The sequence below is a fragment of the Rutilus rutilus genome (genome assembly GCF_951802725.1).
Source record: "Rutilus rutilus genome assembly, chromosome: 4".
Classification (NCBI taxonomy): domain Eukaryota; kingdom Metazoa; phylum Chordata; class Actinopteri; order Cypriniformes; family Leuciscidae; genus Rutilus; species Rutilus rutilus.
The window spans coordinates 45899512-45920753 of record NC_140212.1 but is presented as its reverse complement, the minus strand read 5'-3'; the positions used below and the strand labels follow the sequence as shown (position 1 = coordinate 45920753).

General features: G+C 41.9%; 1 protein-coding gene across 1 annotated transcript; it reads right to left on the bottom strand.

Annotated features, from left to right (window-relative positions):
• Positions 1–960: 960 nt before the first annotated feature.
• On the bottom strand, positions 961–20770 carry LOC311289559 (tripartite motif-containing protein 16-like). Its single transcript, XM_084407663.1, has 6 exons — positions 19870–20770; positions 14527–14622; positions 14206–14439; positions 12311–12470; positions 12113–12160; positions 961–1775 (listed from the first exon to the last, which is right to left on the bottom strand). The coding sequence occupies exons 1-6, from the start codon at positions 20440–20442 to the stop codon at positions 1258–1260; spliced, it is 1629 nt and encodes a 542-aa protein (XP_084263789.1). The 5' UTR covers positions 20443–20770; the 3' UTR covers positions 961–1257.
• Positions 20771–21242: the final 472 nt, after the last annotated feature.

The following is a 21242-nucleotide window of genomic DNA, read 5'->3' as shown; positions in this document are numbered from 1 at the left end:
TACCATACACATTTGCATACTTTTGTCATGTAAAGCCCATATAAGAGTTTTTACGGTATTCATATATAACGCAAAAATCCCCTACAAGTTGTATGTGTGCTATTTAGTATGAAAGTGGCCATAATCGGTCTGATTTTGTATAGGGCATGTATTGGCCTTACATGAAACACAGAAGGTAATTCTGGCCGATTTAAGTAAGGAAGATATATGGTTGCTGTATATGAAGCATGCAGGTTTTTTTCTTATGGGTAGTATTACAAAACAATTCAAAGACAGTGAGTAATCCAGGGCAAACACAAAATATATCATTTCGCAGCACATTACATAGTACAAACATGTAATGTGATAACATAACTTAACATAAACAAGATGACCAAGTGCCACTTTGAGAACAATTACATGTATCGCTTAAAGACAAATAACATAGAGAGAACAGAAAACAAGTTTTGAGTAGAGATTTAGATTCCAAGATTGATGTGATGCAGTGAAGAGATTGGAGGAGTGAGCTCCAGATCTACACCGAAGTCGAGACGTTAAAATATGAATGCATGTGTCAGTGTTTTGGCATCCCCAAGGCTGATGAAGGGGAGAAGTTTAGCAATGCCTTGAAGGTGATAGAATGCAGTCTTAGTTAAAATAGTTAACATTTTAGTTAAAACTTAGTTAAAAGTTGTTTATTTTCCTTCTTACTTCTTTCAGGTACTGTAAAGTTTCTGCTTCCAACTGCCTCAGGTCTAATTATTATTATTAATGACTTATTCCAGACCCTCAGGTCCATATCACAAAGTAAAAGGAACAGAAAGAAAAGAATAACATGCAAACATAGATTTACATAAACCAAACATTATTAAAGAACTTACAAACTTGAGTTCCAGTGCTTCCAGAACCAGGAAGAATATCTTGGATCACTTACTATAGGATCATTTAAGACCATTATGATTGTATTTCTCAAATCAACCAATCAACACATGAAATTATAGATTATTTTTATTTTATTTACCACATTTAACACATAGCCACCTAAATAAAAAGAGAGAAAGTTTTGCTTAAGGTCCTCTTTAGTTTTAACAATCATAATCACACTCTTTTTAGTATTAAATGTAATATCATACTGCATACCATAGCATGAACATATATACGAAGCAACTATTATAATCCAGCACTATAAGGGGACAGAATAACTAGATCATCAGCATACATCAGGAAATCAGCTCAAAGTATTATGGGTAGAATCTCTCTACAGTCTATTCTGATTCATCAACATAGTCTCAATGATGATCTAGGATAAACCCTAAACCCAGGATAGAGTGTGTCAGTGAATGTGGTCTGGACTGTGTGTATGAGGCTCAGTGTGTCAGAGACGCTGTAGAAGGACAGAGTTCCTGCACTGTGATCCACATACACTCCTATTCTCCTGCTGATGGGCTCTACGGGGAGTTTAGTCTCTATGTTATTGTGCCAGAGTGAGAATCTTTTAGGAGAGCAGCACAAACTCCAGGAGTGATCATTCTCTCCAAACACACACTTACCCCGTCCCTTCCTGCTGATGCTCTTATATGACACTGATATTAACACACTTCTCCCACTCCACTCAATCTCCCAGTAACAGGGTCCACACACTCTCTCTACACACAACACCTGCTCAAAATAATCAAATCTGTCTGGATGATCAGGATACGGCTGCTCTCTTCTAGTGGATTTAATCACTCTGTTCCTCTCAGACAGACGGAGGATTTTATGTGCTGTGTTCGGATCCAGAGTGAACTGATGAGAATCTGATGGAGAGAAAACATCAGAATCAGGAATTATGAATAAGATCTTTTAATGTACATTGTAAAAAAAAATTTTTTGGTGCTTGTTAAACAATTAAAATGAGTAAAAAAAACACACAATTACTGAACATTTTGTCTTTACCTAATTTTGTGTAAAATCCACTTGAATATGTATAACCGAAGTTTACTTAATCCATTTGAACTATCTGAATAATTAGTGATGAATTAACTTAAATTGGACAGTGGATTTTTAGTTCGCTTTCGAAAGGGAACTCGCACTGCGTCGATGACGCTATGGGGAATGCCCTCCACGTGGAACCGCTGTCTGAAAAGCTTATCCAATCACGGCAATCGATATTTACCGGCAACAGCCTATGACGTCACTACTAGTGCGACCCGGAAGTATAAGAGGGGCGCCTAGAGAACATGTCATCCTCTTTTCGTCTTCAGGGACTGTTTTCCCTTGAAAAAACTCCACTCTTGTCTGGCCCTCTTCTCGAGGGAAGAGAGACAGACATCTGTGCTCTGATTCAGGTCCTGCTCGCGCTGAGGCAGAGCAGAGACTAGAATGGTGGGGTTTCAGAGGGAGCTCTGCTGGCAGCCCAAGAGAGCAGGAGATGCCTGATGAGGGTGAAGAGGATTTACAACCCGAACCCTCACAGCCACCCTGCCCCGCGTATGATGAGTTGTGAGTGTTATGCCCTTGAGCGGCCTTTGAAGGTTTTTGATAAGGTCTTTGCTTATCTGAGCCAGATAGTGATGTCATGCGTTCAGCCCTCTGGGGGTCGCCTTGATAATTAGTGTGTTGGGTGAGTTGGCTTCCTCTCTCTAGAGAGTCTCTCTAAGCTGAAGCCTCCACTCTACTGAGCTCATTGTGGCATGATAGCTCGGGCAGTGGCCATAGGGAGTATTGTCATTGACAGTCTAGTGTGTGACCAGAAGGGGTGAGTGGTTTTGGCACTTCTGCTTGAAACTGCCTTTATTGTGCTTAGTCTCAGCCATTGTTTTGGCATGCACTCCCTTCAGCATGGCGGCGTGGGTATTTTTGATCCCCATAAGTGTCTCAGGATGCAGTGCGAGTTCCCTTTCGCAAGGGAACGTCTCGGCTATGACTGTAACCCTTGTTCCCCGAGAAGAGGGAACGAGACACTGCGTCTCTTTACCATGCCTCCGGACTGCCTGCACAGTGCCCTCAAATGATAAGTGGATGACGTTCTCTAGGCGCCCCTTATATACTTCCTGGTCGCACTAGTATGATGTCATAGGCTGTCGCTGGCCAATACGATTGCCATGGTTTGACAGTTGCTTCAGATACCAGTCACGCTGAGACATTCCCCATAAGCGTCTCAGGTCGCAGTACAGTCGTAACCCGAGATGTTTATTGCAAATACATTTAATCTCTCTCTCATCAAACATCCACACTAATAAATGGCTCGACACAAACCGTACCGGGGCAGATCCTAGACAGAGCTTTCTTCTGTGTACACATACATTTGCGTGCCGTAAAATACTAATTTATCGTATTAAATATTAATTTACGTGACATCTGCTCTCACAACTACCCCTAGCCTACATATATGGTACCAACTCTCAAAATCCGTATGCCAAAGCTGGGCGACGCACTGGACAGCATGGAGAGAATGCATAAGCTACATTGTAGTGAAGCGCAGAGCAGAATTGATTCCAGAGTAGACTATGAAATAACACTTTGAAGAATAAAGCATAAAGCTCTGCCCCGGTATGGTTTGTGTCGAGCCATTTATTAGTGTGGCTGTTTGATGCGAAAGACATTAAATGTAATTGCAAAAAACTCTGTAATAATTCGTACAACTGTGTCAGATGACTATTATTCTGTTGTGCGGAGCTGAGTAAGAACTGATGACAGAACAGCTTGATCTTTGGTTGATCAATCAGCGGAAAGGGGCATTTTATTCCCGCCCATGTACAGTAGAGATTGAATATTCAAGCTGTTTATCAATGTTGGTTTTATTGTGTTACCATTTGGTGGAGGTCCATGTACTTTTGCGTCCATTCCTTTTTCCATTTTTAACTCGATGCTTTCATCTTTATTCGTTTTTAGACTGGTGAAAATATATTAAATTTATTTTATTATATTAATGGAAAATCAAATAATTGACACAACTTTTTTCCATTTTACAAAAATGCAAAATTAGATTTCTGCGCTTTATTTGCGTTGACCCGGAACATTTAATACAGAGCCCGGGAAGTCACCTGAGAAAAAAAATAAAAATCTGTGGCGACGGTTTTGAAATCCGTCCCCTCAGTTTATAAACCGCAGCCTACTCACGAATTCTTAAACTGTTCCCTCGGTTTAACAAATCGTGCACACAGATTAATAAATCGTACCCACGAGTTCCTAATCCGCGCTCTCAGATTTGTAAACCTTTCTTTCGATTTTTGCAATCTACACACAAATGTATAAACCGTAACAACGCTTCCGCAATCCGTTTAGCTGCGGGATGCATTGCATTGTGTTTTAACTTATTTTTTTTAAATGGATAATTTCTTAAATTTTCTAAAAAACAACATTTACTTGGTATCTTTAAGTCAATTTTTTTTGGGAGGAAAAAGCTCAGTATAATATAATAAGCAAAAAAGACCACATATAAAAAACTGTAAAAGGTAAGGTTATATAAAATAAAGCATTCATAAATGATTTTATGATGAACATATTACTGTCTTAAGTGAACTAATTTATAGTTATAAACGCAAATAATGATAATTATCATTATTATTATTACATTTAGGCTACATATTTAGAAGACTCTTTTATCCAAAAAAGGATCAATTCGTCAAATGTCAGTCATAATACAGGTTAGACAATAATAATACAGGGCTAAGATTATCACAAATAAATCCATATCCAAGGGTTTGTGCGGAGTGTGGAGCGCGCACTGCATGGCACAGAGGCGCCGGCGCTTTCCTATCAACAGTGGAAACAACTTAAAATACTCATTTCTGGTGGTCATACAGAAAAGAATAATCATCATCATTCGCAACTACTTTTATTTCAGTAAACTCACAATAACAAGAAAACGTTGGGCTTTTGTAAAATAAAATAAAACAATCAGGCGCGCTTTCATGATCTCTGTGAAATGGAGCGCGTCTCAAAAATGAACTGAAACAAAATATAGCCTACCTTTATAAAGCTTGAAATGTCCACTTTTAAACGAACAAATTTGAATGGAAAGCAAATACCGTCTGATTATGTAATCCATATGAAAGATGCATTTCTCTCTAAAGGGCATCCGCTTTACAGCAGAGATGGAGATTTGTTTGCAGCCGACACTGATTTAGAAAACACTAATTTATTAATAAACAATTAAATGACTTGTTATTTTTTCAGACACATTTATTATCATTAGCATATACATCACCTATAAATCACCTCTCTGTATGGTTCCAGAGACATGGCTCTTCTCATTCAGCACTGCAGGAAAAATATAATTTCTGGGTTCTAATTTAGCCTTAGAAAACCAGTAAAATAAATATTTTTCCATATTAATTTGTTAATTATTATTTATTAATTTGGAAAGACTTGACCTACCTTCTAAAACCACAGAACAGATTTGTAATCACTGTAATCACAAACATACAAAATGTGTAGCAGTTATTTCTATGAAATGATTTTGCCTTTGTTACTCGGTTACCAATAAAATAGTTCCCTTTCAAGGGAACTCGAGCTGCGTCGAGACGCGGTGGGAACGCCCTGCGTGATTGCGTCGTGAAGCACGTGTATAATCAGTCCAATGGAAAGGCGGAACGTCATCAGTGACGTCACCAACTAGGAAGGTATGAATCACCCTTGAGATCAGACCGCGCTAGCTTCTGTGCCTTCAGCAAGCGCTCTCTGTATATCTGTCCCTGTCATATTTATTGTTGTCTGTCAGCTCAATATATATATATAAAATGGCGAATAAGCAAGAATACAAGCGTTGTGTTGTTCCCTGCCCTCGTTTCATCACGGGTGGGGACACACATCTGCTTTGTGTTTTTTGTTTGGGAGTGGAGCATGCCCAGTCAGTTCTCGAGGGAGCTGACTGTGAGCATTGCGTAAAGCTGTCCTTGCGGACGCTCCGCTCTCGCCGGGCGTTCTTTGAGGAGGACGGTTCGGTTCGCGTTCCCCGAGGTGCGGGTCCCGCTGCTGCCGAGGCACAGCGGAGGCTTTCATCTTGGGGTTCGCATATGGATTTAGTAGCGGGGCTTGAGACGGGCTCCGCCCTTTCTCAACCCTTACCTGCTGAATCCGGTGCTTCTGCCCAGGAAGGAGCCCGCTCTGCGGCTTCTCCTTCCCAGGTTGAGGCACCAATGTTGCGGCTATCCAGTTCTGAGGAACTGGATGTCGTCAGTGTTGAATTAAATACTGAAGATGAGTGTTCGCCAGCTCGTATTTCTGGGGATGAGGAGCTTATGGAGGTTTTAACTCGTGCTGTTGCCAAGTTAAATATTGAATGGCCATCTGATGAGATTGAAACTGTTTCTAAAAAGAGTCTTTTAGATGAACGTTTTTTGCCATCAAAAACACGACCTCCTCGTCGGGAACTGCCGTTTTTTCCCGATCTCCATACTGAGGTGTCGAGATCGTGGATTAAACCAGCTTCTTTCAGAGTGCATAATCCACAAACACTGAATTATAGTAATATTAAAGATATTTCACACTATGGTTAATTGACGATGCCTCCGGCGGAAGAGACGCTTGCGAGCCATCTCTCCCCCGAGTCATCGTCATCACTGAAAGCCCCGACGTTACCCACCAAGCCATTAAAAGCTACATCTATGATGGTGGGTAAAGCTTATGCGGCAGCAGGTCAGGCAGCAGCGTGCTTACACACTATGTCTATTTTACAAGCATATCAGGCTGACCTGCTGAGGGACATGGATGATTGTGAGGAAGTTAGCGCTGACGCAATTCGAGAATTGCGTCGGGCAACAGATCTATCTCTCCGGGCCACCAAGGAGACGGCAAAATCTGTGGGCCGTTCTATGGCAGCCCTGGTGGCCACGGAGCGTCATTTATGGTTGAATTTGTCTGATATAAAGGATAAAGATAGATCTGTTCTTCTGGATGCCCCACTTTCGCCTTCGAGTTTGTTCGGCGATGCTATAAATTGTGTTGTCGATAGATTTACTGAATCTAAGAAACAAGCGGCGGCATTCCAGAGGTTTCTTCCTCGCCGATCCAGTGTCCCAGAGACTGCTGGGCGTAATATTAAACCAGAGCAGTCTCGGCTGGGGGGCGGCTCTCTGAGGAGAGTCGCAGCGCTGCCACATCGGTTGTTCCCTGCCGGTTCGCCGTTTCAGGGCACCGAGGTGTCAGCGTCCCCGTACGATCCTCCGAGGAGGGTCGTAGAACGGTCAGTTCGGTTGTTCCCTGCCGGTTCGCCGCTTCAGGGCACCGAAATGTCTGTAGAGACCAGTCTCGAGAGACTGGTTCCCTTAGCAGAATTTCTGGTAGCGTGGAAACTTCTACCAAATATTTCTCAATGGGTCCTGCATATAGTGGAAAAGGGTTACAGAATTCAGTTCGGTTCTCGTCCGCCCAGATTTCAAGGAGTTCTGCCCACAGTGGTGGACTCCGAGCAGGCTCTGGTTATGGAGCAGGAAGTAATGACGCTTCTTCGAAAAGGAGCTGTAGAAAGGGTTTCTCCTCCCAGCAGAGAGTCAGGGTTTTACAGCCGTTATTTCATTGTTCCAAAGAAGGATGGGGGGTTACGTCCTATTCTGGATCTGCGTCAGTTAAACCGCACAGTTCAGAAACTCAAGTTCAAGATGCTTACGCTCAAACAGATTGTATCACAGATTCAGTCCGAGGACTGGTTTGTGACAATAGACTTGAAGGACGCATACTTCCATGTATCGATTCATCCTCATCACAGGAAGTTCCTGAGGATTGCTTTCGGGGGCGAAGCATACCAGTATCGGGTTCTTCCCTTCGGCCTAGGTTTATCACCCCGCACCTTTACAAAATGTGTGGATGCAGCGCTGGCTCCTCTGAGACTCCAGGGCATTCGCATACTAAACTATCTAGACGATTGGTTGATTCTAGCTCAGTCAGAGCAGATGGCAGTTCGGCATCGAGGTGTCGTTCTGTCTCATATAGAAAAGTTGGGGTTGCGGCTCAACGCCAAAAAGAGTGTGCTCCTCCCAGCTCAGAGGACCACTTTTCTAGGCGTAATTTGGGATTCAACAACAATGCAGGCACGTCTGTCTCCTGCACGAATATCAGCGATTCTCACAGCCGTAAAAGGAATAAAACTAGGCCAGTCACTCACTGTAAAACAGTTTCAGAAACTGTTGGGGCTCATGGCAGCGGCGTCCAACGTAATTACTTTTGGCCTTCTGTACATGAGACCTCTGCAGTGGTGGCTCAGGACCAAGGGGTTTTCTCCGAGGGGAAATCCGTTTCGCATGATCAAGGTCACGCGGCGATGCCTTCGTGCTTTGGTCATGTGGAAGAAACCTTGGTTCCTCGCCCAGGGCCCAGTGTTGGGGGCTTCTTGTCGACGCGTAACGCTTTCGACAGACGCTTCCCTCACGGGGTGGGGCGCAGTCATGAGCGGTCGCTCGGTGTCAGGTCTTTGGCAGGACCATCAACTGTCTTGGCATATAAATCGGTTAGAATTGATGGCCGTATTTCATGCTCTGAAATACTTCCTGCCAGACCTGAGAGGCCATCACGTGTTGGTCCGCATGGACAACACATCGGTGGTTTCGTACATCAACCATCAGGGGGGTCTGAGGTCTCGACTATTATGCAATCTGGCTCATCAGATCCTCCTATGGGCCCAGGGGAAATTGCTGTCACTGAGGGCAGTATATATTCCAGGGCATCTGAATGTAGGAGCAGATATCCTGTCAAGGCAGGGGCTGAGGCCCGGGGAGTGGAGGCTTCACCCCGAGGTGGTGGAGCTCCTATGGAAGAAATTTGGTCAAGCTCAAGTAGACCTTTTCGCATCTGTAGATTCGACCCATTGTCCGCTTTGGTTCTCTCTCACACATCCAGCTCCTCTCGGACTGGATGCAATGGTGCAGGTGTGGCCGAGGCTACCCCTGTACGGTTTTCCCCCCGTATCGATGCTCCCGGGAGTTCTGGAGAGGGTTCGCCGGGAAGGGGCTCATCTACTGTTAATAGCCCCGTACTGGCCGACACGAGTTTGGTTCTCGGACCTAGTATCTCTTCTGGACGGCTCTCCGATGGAGATTCCCGTCAGGAGGGACTTGCTGTCCCAAGCAAGGGGCACGATATTTCACCCTCACCCAGAGTTGTGGAAGTTGTGGGCTTGGCCTCTGAGGGGGCCCAGCTCATAGAATCCGGTCTCTCGACTGAGGTCGTTGAGACCATCCTGCAATCCAGAGCTCCTTCCACAAGGAAACTTTATGCTTTGAAATGGAAATTATTTTCTACCTGGTGTGGAGATCGTAATTTGAATCCTGTTAACTGCCCTGTTGGTTCAGTTCTCGATTTTCTACAAGACCGTTTCTCTGCTGGATTATCTCCTTCCACCTTAAAGGTGTACGTTGCAGCTATATCTGCGTATCACACCCCTCTGGTGGGCACTTCAGTTGGGAGAGATCCTCTAATTATTCGTTTTCTCCGTGGTACTTTGAGGTTGAGACCTGCTTTGCACTCTAGAGCACCGGCATGGGATTTGGCCATTGTACTTGAGGGTCTGGCTTTGGCTCCCTTCGAGCCCATTGAAGAGGTTTCAGAAAAGTTCCTCACTCTAAAAACTTTATTTCTTCTTGCTATTTCCTCTATCAAGAGAATTGGAGATTTACAAGCCTTGTCGGTGGCTCCATCATGTCTGGAATTTGCACCTGGTATGGTGAAGGCATTTCTTCACCCTAGACCGGGTTACATCCCTAAGGTCCCTACTAATGTTGGGTGCCCAATAGTGCTGCAGGCCTTTTATCCTCCACCATTTAATACCCCAGACCAGGAAAACCTTAATCTGCTTTGTCCCGTTCGGGCTTTGGATGCTTACGTCCACAGAGCTGCCCTGTGGCGTAAATCGGAACAATTATTTGTCTGCTTCGGTGCACCTAAGAAAGGTTGCCCTGCATCCAAACAGATAATGAGCAAGTGGATAGTTGAGGCTATCTCACTTGCATATGAAGCGGCCGGACAGCCTTCACCTTTGACTGTTCGGGCCCATTCTACGAGGAGTATGGCTGCCTCTACGGCTTTAATTTCGGGAGTTTCCCTTTTTGATATTTGTAATGCGGCAGGATGGTCTTCTCCGCATACATTTGTGAGATTTTATGACTTGGACCTCTCCACTCCTGGGGTCAGGTTGCTTGCTTCTTAGTATGCGCATGGTACTTCATACAGAACAGGCACATCGTCATTATGGCATAGTGGGTATGGGGTTCCCACCGCGTCTCGACGCAGCTCGAGTTCCCTTGAAAGGGAACGTCTCAGGTTACGTATGTAACCCTGGTTCCCTGAGAGGGAACGAGACGCTGCGTCGCCTTGCCATACTTCCTGCTTGCCCTGATCGACTTGCTTCAGGCTTATCAGAAGCTAGCGCGGTCTGATCTCAAGGGTGATTTATACCTTCCTGGTCGGTGACGTCACTGATGACGTTCCGCCTTTCCATTGGACTGATTATACACGTGCTTCACGACGCAATCACGCAGGGCGTTCCCACCGCGTCTCGACGCAGCGTCTCGTTCCCTCTCAGGGAACCAGGGTTACATACGTAACCTGAGACGTTTTTTTTTTCACTGCCTTTTCCTTATTTTGTCACACGTAAGAACAATCCCTAAATTGAACTGAGATAGATGGGTGCCCTTAGTGAAAATTTATTTTCGCAATCATGAAATTAAACTGCAAAGTCACGAAAATATTTTAAAAGCCTTCCTGATATAAATTAGTATACATTTCATTTACTGTAGTAATTGACTGAGACACTAATTTGCGCAAAAAGCACTAATGACTTGTTTAAGACTTGAAGCTTAAACTCGAGGACTTGCAACTTGACTTGGACTTGCCTGTCTTGACTCGGGACTTGACTTGGGACTTGAATGCAAAGACTCGAAACTGACTTGTGACTTGCAAAACAATGACTTGGTCCCACTTCTGGGATTTACACAGTAATTACAATTACATAGTGTTATGAGATTAAAGTTTTAAATATAATATTTTGAATAGCCTTTTGAAATATGAAATTGATGACAAAATGAAAAAATATTTCGATTATGAGAGTAAGACCCCCAGTAGGTGGCAGCATGTCTTAATAGTCAGTCAGTGAGTCATTCATTCAACCAATTCGTTCAAAATGCTAATTCATTCAGGAATGAACCAATTGGCTGTCAATGGGACATTGAATCATTCACTCAAACGATGCGTTCAAAGAATCAGATTCATTAATGAACAGCACTGTCCAGTGAGATTTTGCAATAGCATCAATTAATTTGATTTCAGCTTCATCCCTTGTCCAAAACTCAGTGTGCTGTCTAAAATAAAAGTTATGACTGCTGCATATTTACAATTACACTCTATACTGATGCGCTTTACTACAATGTAACTGCATCTGCACGCTGTCCAGTAGGTCACGCAGATTTGCCACACAGATTTTGATACTTGGAAAACTAAATAAAACTCTGGTGTGCCAGAGAAGTAGACTGATGGGTAATGTGGGTGCAGATGCGAGGTATAACCCGGGTTGATGCGTTTCATGCCCGGCCACACGTGGAAATCGAATATTCAAGCCATTTATCCATTTTCTACCCCATAACATATAAATATAAAATGAAGCCGAATTCTTGTTTTTGAAATGAATAAATTTGCTGTTTTCTCATTTTTCTACTTTCAACATTAAATCGAAAAATGAACGTACACAGGCATTTACTGTACATTCAGTTAACCATTTATTATTATGCTTATTTCTGCTTGTTTATCCTTCAAATGTTTGAGAAGTTGTAAATAATGCTAATATGCCCTTAATATGTGTTCAGTTCATTATTAATTGCTGGTTTGTTAAAAGCTTAATTACCTCATAAATAATGGCAAATTATGGCATGTATACAAATATGCCTTTAATTTATGTAATGTTAACCATTAACTATGGGTGTGTTAATGCTTAACTACTGCATAATTATGGACCCTTAAAATAAAGTATTACTCAGTGTTATGTGTAGCTGAACTCTTCATGTTCAATAAATCAGCAGTGTCTCGGTGCAGTTTACCAGATATCCTGTATCCATCATTTACATGATCAACTCTAAAACTTTTCTGTCATGTTTTCTTTCACCTTCTACAGGAAGAACATGAACACACTCAGTGAGTTTTTCTGCTTGTTTTCTTAGTGACTTACATTGTAGGAAGTCGTTCCTGGTCTTGGGAACAATGTTGGTGGAAGTGACTGTGGAAATCAACAGACATAAAGAGTGTGATTATCATGTCGAGAGAAAATGATCCCTGCATCCGTTTCTAAGACATTTATAATATGATCTTCCACATGATATGAGATGATGGAGGATCATTTCTGAGAGCAGAATCTCCTGGACTTTACCTCTGTTAGAGATCTTCTTCGGGTCCTTTTTGCAGAAATCCTCCAGTTTGTCTTTCAGCTGACGGACAGATTCTCTCACTCCATCAAAAGAGGAGAGAGAACTGAAGTGATTGTCATTTACGTCTGTAGATTCAGGAGGAGCTGAGAGAGACTGGAAACTCTAGAGAAAACAGAAATCAAAGCTCATCACCTCCACACTTCATCAATAACCTGCACTACTGTCAGATTTGTGCGTCTTTTGTTGATCTTTTAATTGATCTTTTTGTTGATCATTCTAACTATCTAAACATATTTCTGATAACTCCAGGTTGCTGTGGTCACGCAGATTGTTTACGCATTTAACTCGTGGCCATGAGAAAAATATGTCGCTCCCTCAACATTGGATCTCGAGGCCACGACTTTACACTTTACACATTCCCACAAGTTAATATGATGTGGCTACAGCAAAACTAAATGAACCGAACATGTCCTCACCTGGTCACCATAATATTTATACCGTACTAATGGTTTGTTCATCATTTGTTCGTGATTACCCTTTGTTTATTGAGATAATGATACTAAAACCATTTTAACATAAATATTTAAATGATTTGTTAGTGATTAATAAATCAACTAACAACATATTTATAACATTAATCATCTACTATTGATCTGTTTCACGATTTAATATTTTTTAAGATAATTTACAACATATTTATCTTTTATTAATAATTTATAGACGTATAGTCAAGTTTTGAGTGTGACTAATAACTTAGATAACTTATAACTTATAATTGAACACTACTTTAAAGTGTTACAGATTATCTAAATAATATGCATCAGTCATCATCTTAGCTGTATTGCATAAATTGAAATTATAGAATTATAGAAAAGACAGAGGCAGACACGGTGAGAGCAAGGATGGAGGAGGAACCGGAGTAAAAATGGGAGCTCTGTGGAGCAAAAGGGGTGGAAGGCTGAGGCGCAGCCAGAGGTCCGGAAGTCCATGGTGAGTCCTGGAAGCTGGATGAAGCCAGCAGAAAGGGAGGAGCCGAGGAGTTGGACAGAACTTGCATAGACAACAGGCTTTGGATGACCTCCATGGTTGGAACGCAGGAGCTTCGAGGCTGGATGGGACCAGCAGAGAAAGGAGGGCCAGGGAATTATTCGGACCCAGAAAGTCCATTAGGCCTGGTGGGACTGGTGGAGAAGAAGAGACCTCAAGGGTGGGAGCATGGGTAGGAGTTCATTCCAGAAAATGTAGGTCAATGAGTGCTAGCACCGGGACCACCGTATTAGGGATCCTCCTCCTCTTCACCGACTGTGAAGGGGGAATCACAGCTGGAGAGAACCAACTCCACACACTCAGAGAATAGCACGTCTCTGTCTGCTCTTTGAGCCCGGCGTGATATAAGGCGCACAGGGAGTCATCTGGGTAGTGTACCATGCGATCTAGATGGAGATTCTCATGAGTGTGATCCTCAAGGGAACGGTCAAACAATTATGAAACTGCATATCCATCAGATTTGAAGATCACCTTAAGCAACTTTGGTGAACATTACTCAAAATTGGTACCATCAGTTTTACCATGATGTAAGAAATCAGAAGGGAAAATCTGGTTTAAAAAAGTTTATATGTTCTGGAAGTTTTAAACTGTTCTTTGCACTAGTGGAGTTTGGCAGCTAAATATATCTCCCAGAAGAAAGAGCTCAGAACATGTTTCCTAAGAGATTTCCAGAGCTGGATGCATTCATAAGCATCGTCTATTTTTAAAGCAAGATAATCAGATGAGAATCTACCTTAAGATTATATAACACAACACTTCAGTCAACAGCTCATTCTGCTCTCATGAAATGTTTCTCTGTGAGTCTCTTGCTCAAGTCCACTATGATCTTGTTCTTCTAGATCTCTGTTACCTGCAGGAAATGGATGTGATCCTGTGTGTGTGAAAGCTGCTCCAGCTCAGCGTCTCTCCTCCTCAGATCATTGATCTCCTGCTCCAGTCGCTCCAGTCGTGCTTCAGCTCGACTCACTGCAGTCTTTTCCTGATCTCTGATCCGCTGTGTCGCCTCAGAGCGGCTTCTCTCAATGGAGCGGATGAGCTCAGTGAAGATCCTCTCACTGTCCTCCACTGCTGTCTGTGCAGAGCGCTGTTAGGACACACATCACAATCACACAGTGAGCTTCAGTGAGTCCTGACTGAGACTTCTCAAACTTCTCTTCTTCTCCAGACTCACCTTATGAGACGCCACAGCCTCTCTCAGCTGCTGAAGATCTTTCTCTCTCTGCTGGATCCTCTGCTGGAACGACCTCTGCGTCTCCTTCAGCTGCTTCTGCACCACAAATCAATAACAGAGATGTCAGTTTATACTGCTGTCACTATATCTGTCAGGGTTCTGTCACTTTGTTCTAGATTATTCTTGGTTTTGTACCAGAGTCCTGACACTCCTGTTGTCTTGTCTTTGTGTGAGCGTACGGTCTCTTGTCTGTGTAATATTCTAGTCATGATGGTCGGATTCTGTCACTGCCGGGATTCGGACATTTATGCTCTGTGTCTTTGTATTCTTTTGTGAGTTCACAGGATGAGCATTCGCTCGTTCTCGTTCGCTCTGTCTTATTGTGTGAGCATGCGGTTTCAAGTTTGCTCTGGCCGTACTCTCTTCTGTCTGAGTTACAAGTCATGTCAAGTCAACAAGTCAACTAGACAAGTCATGCCTTGTCTAGTTGCTGGTCTTGTTCTGCCCCCTTGTTGAATTTACATGAAGGCCTCTTTCACACTGCAAGCATAAGTATCATAAAAGTGAAACTGACACAGATGTAAAATTTCTGCTGCATAACCGTATTTCTGTTAATAACTGGCATCAGTTGTAAAATATTGATAGGGAATCAGTCATTCTAATTTACTTGAAGACAGGCATCTCATTTCCATCAAAAAATTATTTTGAAAACACAGAACAGAAGCCAAAGCCTGAAGTGAAGCTATAAACGACTGAGTTCATATGGATTAAGACAGATTTATTGAAAAGAAAGTGTTTTTGTCTATTGCTGCATTTAACTTACAATAAGTTATTCTTGACAGAGATATATTTTGTCAAACAATCTGTGAATATTTTCTATTATTTTATGTTGCTTCATCAAAGCCTGTTTTACAAAAGTTTATGTTGATAAAAAGGCCTATGTTTACTGTGCATTTTCACCATATTTTCTGTTAAAGGGATACTTCACCGATTAGCATTAAACTTTGTATCAGTAGAAACCCGGTAGTATTTTCGAATGACCGCGCTTCCCTCCCTCATGTCCCCCTGAGACGAGAGATTTCTGTATTTTTTGTCTGGAAAAAAATCATCTGATGATGCAAAAATCGTCATTTTGCGACATTGGAGAATTTTTTGTCCAGAGGCGAGAGACTACAGCCAGTAGGAGGAGCTAGTTCCAAATGTTTTCAACTCGCACATAGGGGGTGGGATTTCACGATAAAACGGCGTCTTTTCAGTTTCGAGTCTAGTTGTATCATTTCTTCCGATACTGCCCTCTGTAAGCTTGGGAGTGGCTTCGTAGGGCAGCGAAGCAAGTACATTCTGGGAGTTGTTGTCTTTTATACACATGAGCCAAAAATACATTTTCTGGCTTTTCTCAGTCTAGAAGGCACCAACTTCTAATATAATTTCACATTTCTACTACATAAATGACCCAATTTAAATACACATTCATCTTTCCAACGGTGAAGTATCCCTTTAAGTTCAGTGCGGAGCACAAATACACGCAGCAGTGAAAGTGGCGTGGCGTTTACTTCCGGTGGCGCTGCACGGCTGCGACCCGGGCTCTGGCTGCACATGTCTATGTTTTACGGTTGTTGTTTGATTGTTTTTCTTTTATCTATTTTATTTATTTATTTTTTCTTAGTTAGAGCGCGCTAGCGAGCTACTCGATGGCAACACTTGCATACATCCTTGTTTGGATATTTATCACTTGGGAACTCTTATCACCATGGTTTATAACAACCACTATGTGTGGGGAGACTCAAACTCTTATATCATACACAAGAGAAGCCCTGTTTTTGCTCTCACCTCGATCAGTGGATTTAAATCCGATGGTGGACCTGCCGGAGGAGCTGAAACGGAAATCAGATCTACGCCGGAGATCTCGTAAAAGGGGCAGACGAGGGGGAGTTTTACAGCGTCTCAGACGGAGGTCAAATAGGCCGCCTCTCCCTTCCATCATTCTTGGAAATGTTAGATCACTGAGAACTAAGATGGAAGAACTTCGTATCAACGCCAGATCATGCTTCGAATACCGGGACTCGAGTGTAATGGCGTTTACAGAAACTTGGCTTCACAAGGACATTCCCAGTTCGCTTATGGAGATTGAAGGTTTCTCCTTGGTTCGAGCGGATAGAGGGGATTCCTCGGAGAAAGTCAGAGGTGGAGGAGTCTGTGTGTACGTGAGTAACGGATGGTGCACACAATATACAGTGAAAGAATCCAGCTGTACTACTGACGCCGAATACCTCTGTCTAAGTCTAAGACCTTTTTATCTCCCGAGGGAGTTTGGCAACGTGATATTGTGCGTAGTGTATATTCCTCCCAGTGGTAACGCCTCCAGAGCTGCCTTAAGTATATCGGACTGTATTCAAAAACAGCTACAGCGAACACCGGGAGCTCCAATCCTTGTCTTGGGCGATTTTAATCATTGCAAACTTGAGCCGTTTTTACCAGGCTTTTTCCAATATGTTAAATCTGCGACCAGGAACAATAACGTTTTGGATAAATGTTATGGCAACATTAAGGATGCCTATAAGGCAAAAACTAAACCCCCTTTATCCACGTCTGACCATAATATAGTTCATTTAATACCGGCATACAGAACTGTTTTAAAAAGGAGCAAACCTCTGGTCAAGACGGTAACTATATGGGATGAAGGAAATGTAGAGGCATTAAAAGGGTGTTTTCTAAGTACGAACTGGTCAGTATTTCACGACACAGATCTGAACGCAGTTACGGAGACAACTACGGACTATATTCGCTTCTGTGTGGATACAATACTACCCAAGAGGGAGATAATTGTGATGTGGAGTGCCCGTGTGAGCCACTGGAGGGCACTCCCTCTCCCTGCATTGTTTCACCATGGACTCATTATGTTTAATTATGTTTCAGTGGTGTTTGATTATGGGTCATTGAGTTCCTTATTTAAGCCTGAGTGATCCCTGTGTCCGGTGCGAAGTCTTGTCACACTGTAAGCGTACATCTCTGAGCATTCTTCCCTGTTTGAGTATTCCGTGTTTCTCTGGACTCTTGACCCTTGCCTGCTTCTTGGACTGTGTATGAACCTGTGCTGCCTGCCTCGACCAAAGCCTGTTATCATCACGAGTTACTGGATTGCCCCTTGTTTAATAGTATGCCGGAGTTTATGTCTACTTGTGTGTGAGTTGAAATAAAGTACTGCATATGGATCCGACTGCCTCTGTCCTTACGTTACAATAATGGTGTTCCCTAATAATAAGCCTCACATAACAAAAGAAGTGAAAGCCTGTATCAATAGGAAAAAAGTAGCTTTTCTGAAAAAAGATCGGGTTGAGTTAAAAGTCATCCAAAAGGAACTGAATAAACTATTATGGGAAGCTAGGAAGCGAAAAAAGGACTACATTGAACAAAACATTGCATCTATGAACAATAAAAAACTCTGAAACTCACTGAGAACGATCTCTAACATGGATTCTAAAAAACAACGTTTTATTACTACTGACGATTTTAAGAAAGCAAATGAGTTGAATGACTTTTTTATTCGCTTTGATAATAATGATCCTGTTAAGGAATGTGAAGAGTTTTTACAAAATATTGAATGTGCAACGGATGTTAGATTACTTGTGAACCCTCAAGAAGTTACTTCTCTTTTTCGGAAAATTTGCATTAAGATATCAACGGGGCCAGATGGTATCTCTGCTTATCTTTTACGAGAGAGTGTGCAGAAGAATTAACTCCAGCTTGGTGTCCAATTTTCCAGCAATCCCTGGACAGTCATATGGTTCCTTTTTTATGGAAAAAGACTATTATTACACCTGTTCCTAAAAAAACAGGTGCTGTTGATAATAATGATTTTAGACCAATTGCTATAACTTCTGTAATTATGAAATGTTTGGAGAGGTATGTGATGTCGAGACTGAAATGTAGTGTAAATTCATTATTGGATCCATTTCAATTTGCCTATATGGTGGGAAGAGGGACTGTTGATGCTGTTAATACTATCACTCATTTGACTCTTCAACATCTAGAAATTTCTAATGCTTATGCACGATTACTCTTTGTAGATTTTAGCTCCGCTTTTAATACGCTTCAGCCACAGTTACTCCTGGGTAAGCTTGTAAAAAGTAATGTCAACCCTTTTATTATTAAGTGGTTCTTTTCTTTCTTAACCAATCGTACTCAATATGTAAAAGTAAATAATACACTCTCTGATGTTAAATCTATTAGTATTGGTGTGCCTCAAGGTTGCGTATGCTCTCCCTTTCTGTTTACTCTTTATACAAATGACTGTCTTAGTATAAATAAGAATAACTATATTATCAAATACTCTGACGACACACTGATATTGAGTCTCTTAGACAAAGATCATGATATAGCGTATCAGTCTGAAATTGAGAATTTTGTGCGGTGGTGTAATGTAAATCATCTTATCGTAAATGTATCAAAAACGAAGGAAATGATAATAGATCCAAAAAGATTAGGTGATTATAGCCCAGTTATCATCTATGATAATATCACTGAGCAGGTGGATACCTATAAGTATCTAGGTGTGGTCATTGATCGGTCATTTACCATTGATTATATTTGTTCAAAATTTCAACAACGCTTGTATTTTTTGAGACGACTTACAGTAGGCTGTTTGGTGTAAATCAGAGAATTATGCAATTATTCTATTACGCTGTTTTAGGTAGTCTTTTGAATTATGGGATGCAAACTTGGTATGGCAATCTTTCGGTCCAATTAAAATCACAGCTTGCTCGTCTTGTGAAAATTGCAATGAAAGTTATGGGTGTAAGAGAGTACTCATCACTTCAATCAATTTACGAATCGTTGATTTTTAAAAATGCACAGACAATAGTGAGTGATTCAAGCCATGTTTTATTCCCAGTGTATCAGCTTCTGCCATCAGGGAGACGGTATAGAGTCCCATTGTGTAAGAGCAACCGTTACAAAAAGTCATTTATTCCTGTATCTATTAATATGTTAAATAGCAAGATGTAGTAATGTAGTCGTGTTGAAATGTAGTGTAAATTCATTATTGGATTCATTTTCAATTTGCCTATATGGTGGGAAGAGTGGTTGATGCTGTTAATATTTGTAGCTCTTTATTGGTTGTGTGTGCATATGTGTATGTATGTATATGTTGTGTATCAATGTAGCTTTGAGTCCAAGACAAATTTCCTTAAACAGGACAATAAAGTATACAAACAAACAAGTGCACCTGCAGCTTCTGTTCACTTCTGCTGACGTCTGCAGTGTGAATGATGTTACCTGATCATATGGGTGCCAATATAAATAGAGTCAGCATTATTTCATCAGTGTCTACTTTATAGTGCATACCTGTTTCTCTGTCCTCTGCGCTGCAGCTGATACAGTGTCGTGGTTTTTATGTTCATCCATCGTACACAGCAGACATATAAACTTCTGATCAGTGCGGCAGAAAACCTCAAGGAGTTTATCATGTGTTTGGCAGATCATCTCCTGCAGTCGTCCAGTGGCATCAGTCAGATTGTGTCTCTTTCTTTTAAAGAAACTCTCATGTTGTTCAAGGTGATTCAGACAGTAAGAGTTCAGACACACCAGACAGGACTTGATGGCTTTGCGTTTTCTTCCAGTACAGACGTCACACTGCTCATCTCCAACTCCGGCGTAACAGTCAGCAGGAGGTTTAGTCTTCTTCAGTTTCTCCACCACTTCAGCCAGCATGGTGTTTCTAGCTAAAGCAGGTCTTAGACTGAAGGTCTGTCTGCACTGAGGGCAGCTGTAGACTCTCATCTGATCCTCCTGATCCCAGCGTCCTGTAATACAGCTCTCACAGAAACTGTGTCCACAGGAAGTGGTCACTGGATTCTTCAGGAGATCCAGACACACTGAACACAGGAACTCATCCTGAGAAATTCTGGCTTCTGCCATTTTACTGCTTGAATACAGAGACACAAACACACACCAGCTCAACTATAACTTCAGTTTCAGTTTCTCTGAACTGAAGAGTTTCCTGTTTCCTGGTTCTGTGTTTGAGTGATGTGTGAAAAACACGTGTCTGCAAATCTGTAAAGCAGGTTCTTCACTCCTAGTGTAGTGGGTTTCTGTCTGCGTTGTGTTTTCTTCTTAATAAAAGAGATCCCACACGATGATGCAGTTGTAATGTGATTTACTGTCGGCTTCTTTCAGTTTCTGTATCAAAATATAACAGACTCCATCTGACACTTCTAACAAGGAGAAACTCTGATCTGTGCCTCTCATCACCTAATTCAACAACATTATATCCTCCAAATTCTGCGTTAATTTAACCCCAAGGTACTTCATTCCTTTTGGAATCCATTTAAAGCCAAATTGGGTCACTGTGTGGGAATGACATGTTCTAGATATTGGCATAGCCTCCGACTTCTCCCAGTTTATTTTCTATCCTGACACACTTGAATATAATTGAATAATGCTCATTAATGGAGGTAAAGATTTGAGAGGATCACGAGATAACAACATAATATCATCCGCATACAGCATTAACTTAATGTTTGAGTCTGCCCTGATCATAATGTCTAGAGGCTCTAAAACTGTTGTGAATAATAACGGGGACAATGGACAGTACCTCTTGATAATGTAAAAAATGAGGAAGTCATGCCATTTGTCATCACTGCCGCTCTAGGATTTTTATATAATAAACTAACCCAGGACCTAAAGGTATGACCGAATCCAAAATTCGACAGGGCTGC

Excerpts from the sequence above, each read along its gene's own strand:
- LOC311289559 (XM_084407663.1), bottom strand. The coding sequence starts at position 20,442 with ATGGCAGAAGCCAGAATTTCTCAGGATGAGTTCCTGTGTTCAGTGTGT. Across the intron at positions 12,471-14,205 it reads ATCACATCCATTTCCTGCAG|AGTTTCCAGTCTCTCTCAGC; the intron begins GTAACAGAGATC and ends TGTTTTCTCTAG. Across the intron at positions 1,776-12,112 it reads CAGGAACGACTTCCTACAAT|ATTCTCATCAGTTCACTCTG; the intron begins GTAAGTCACTAA and ends TCTCTCCATCAG.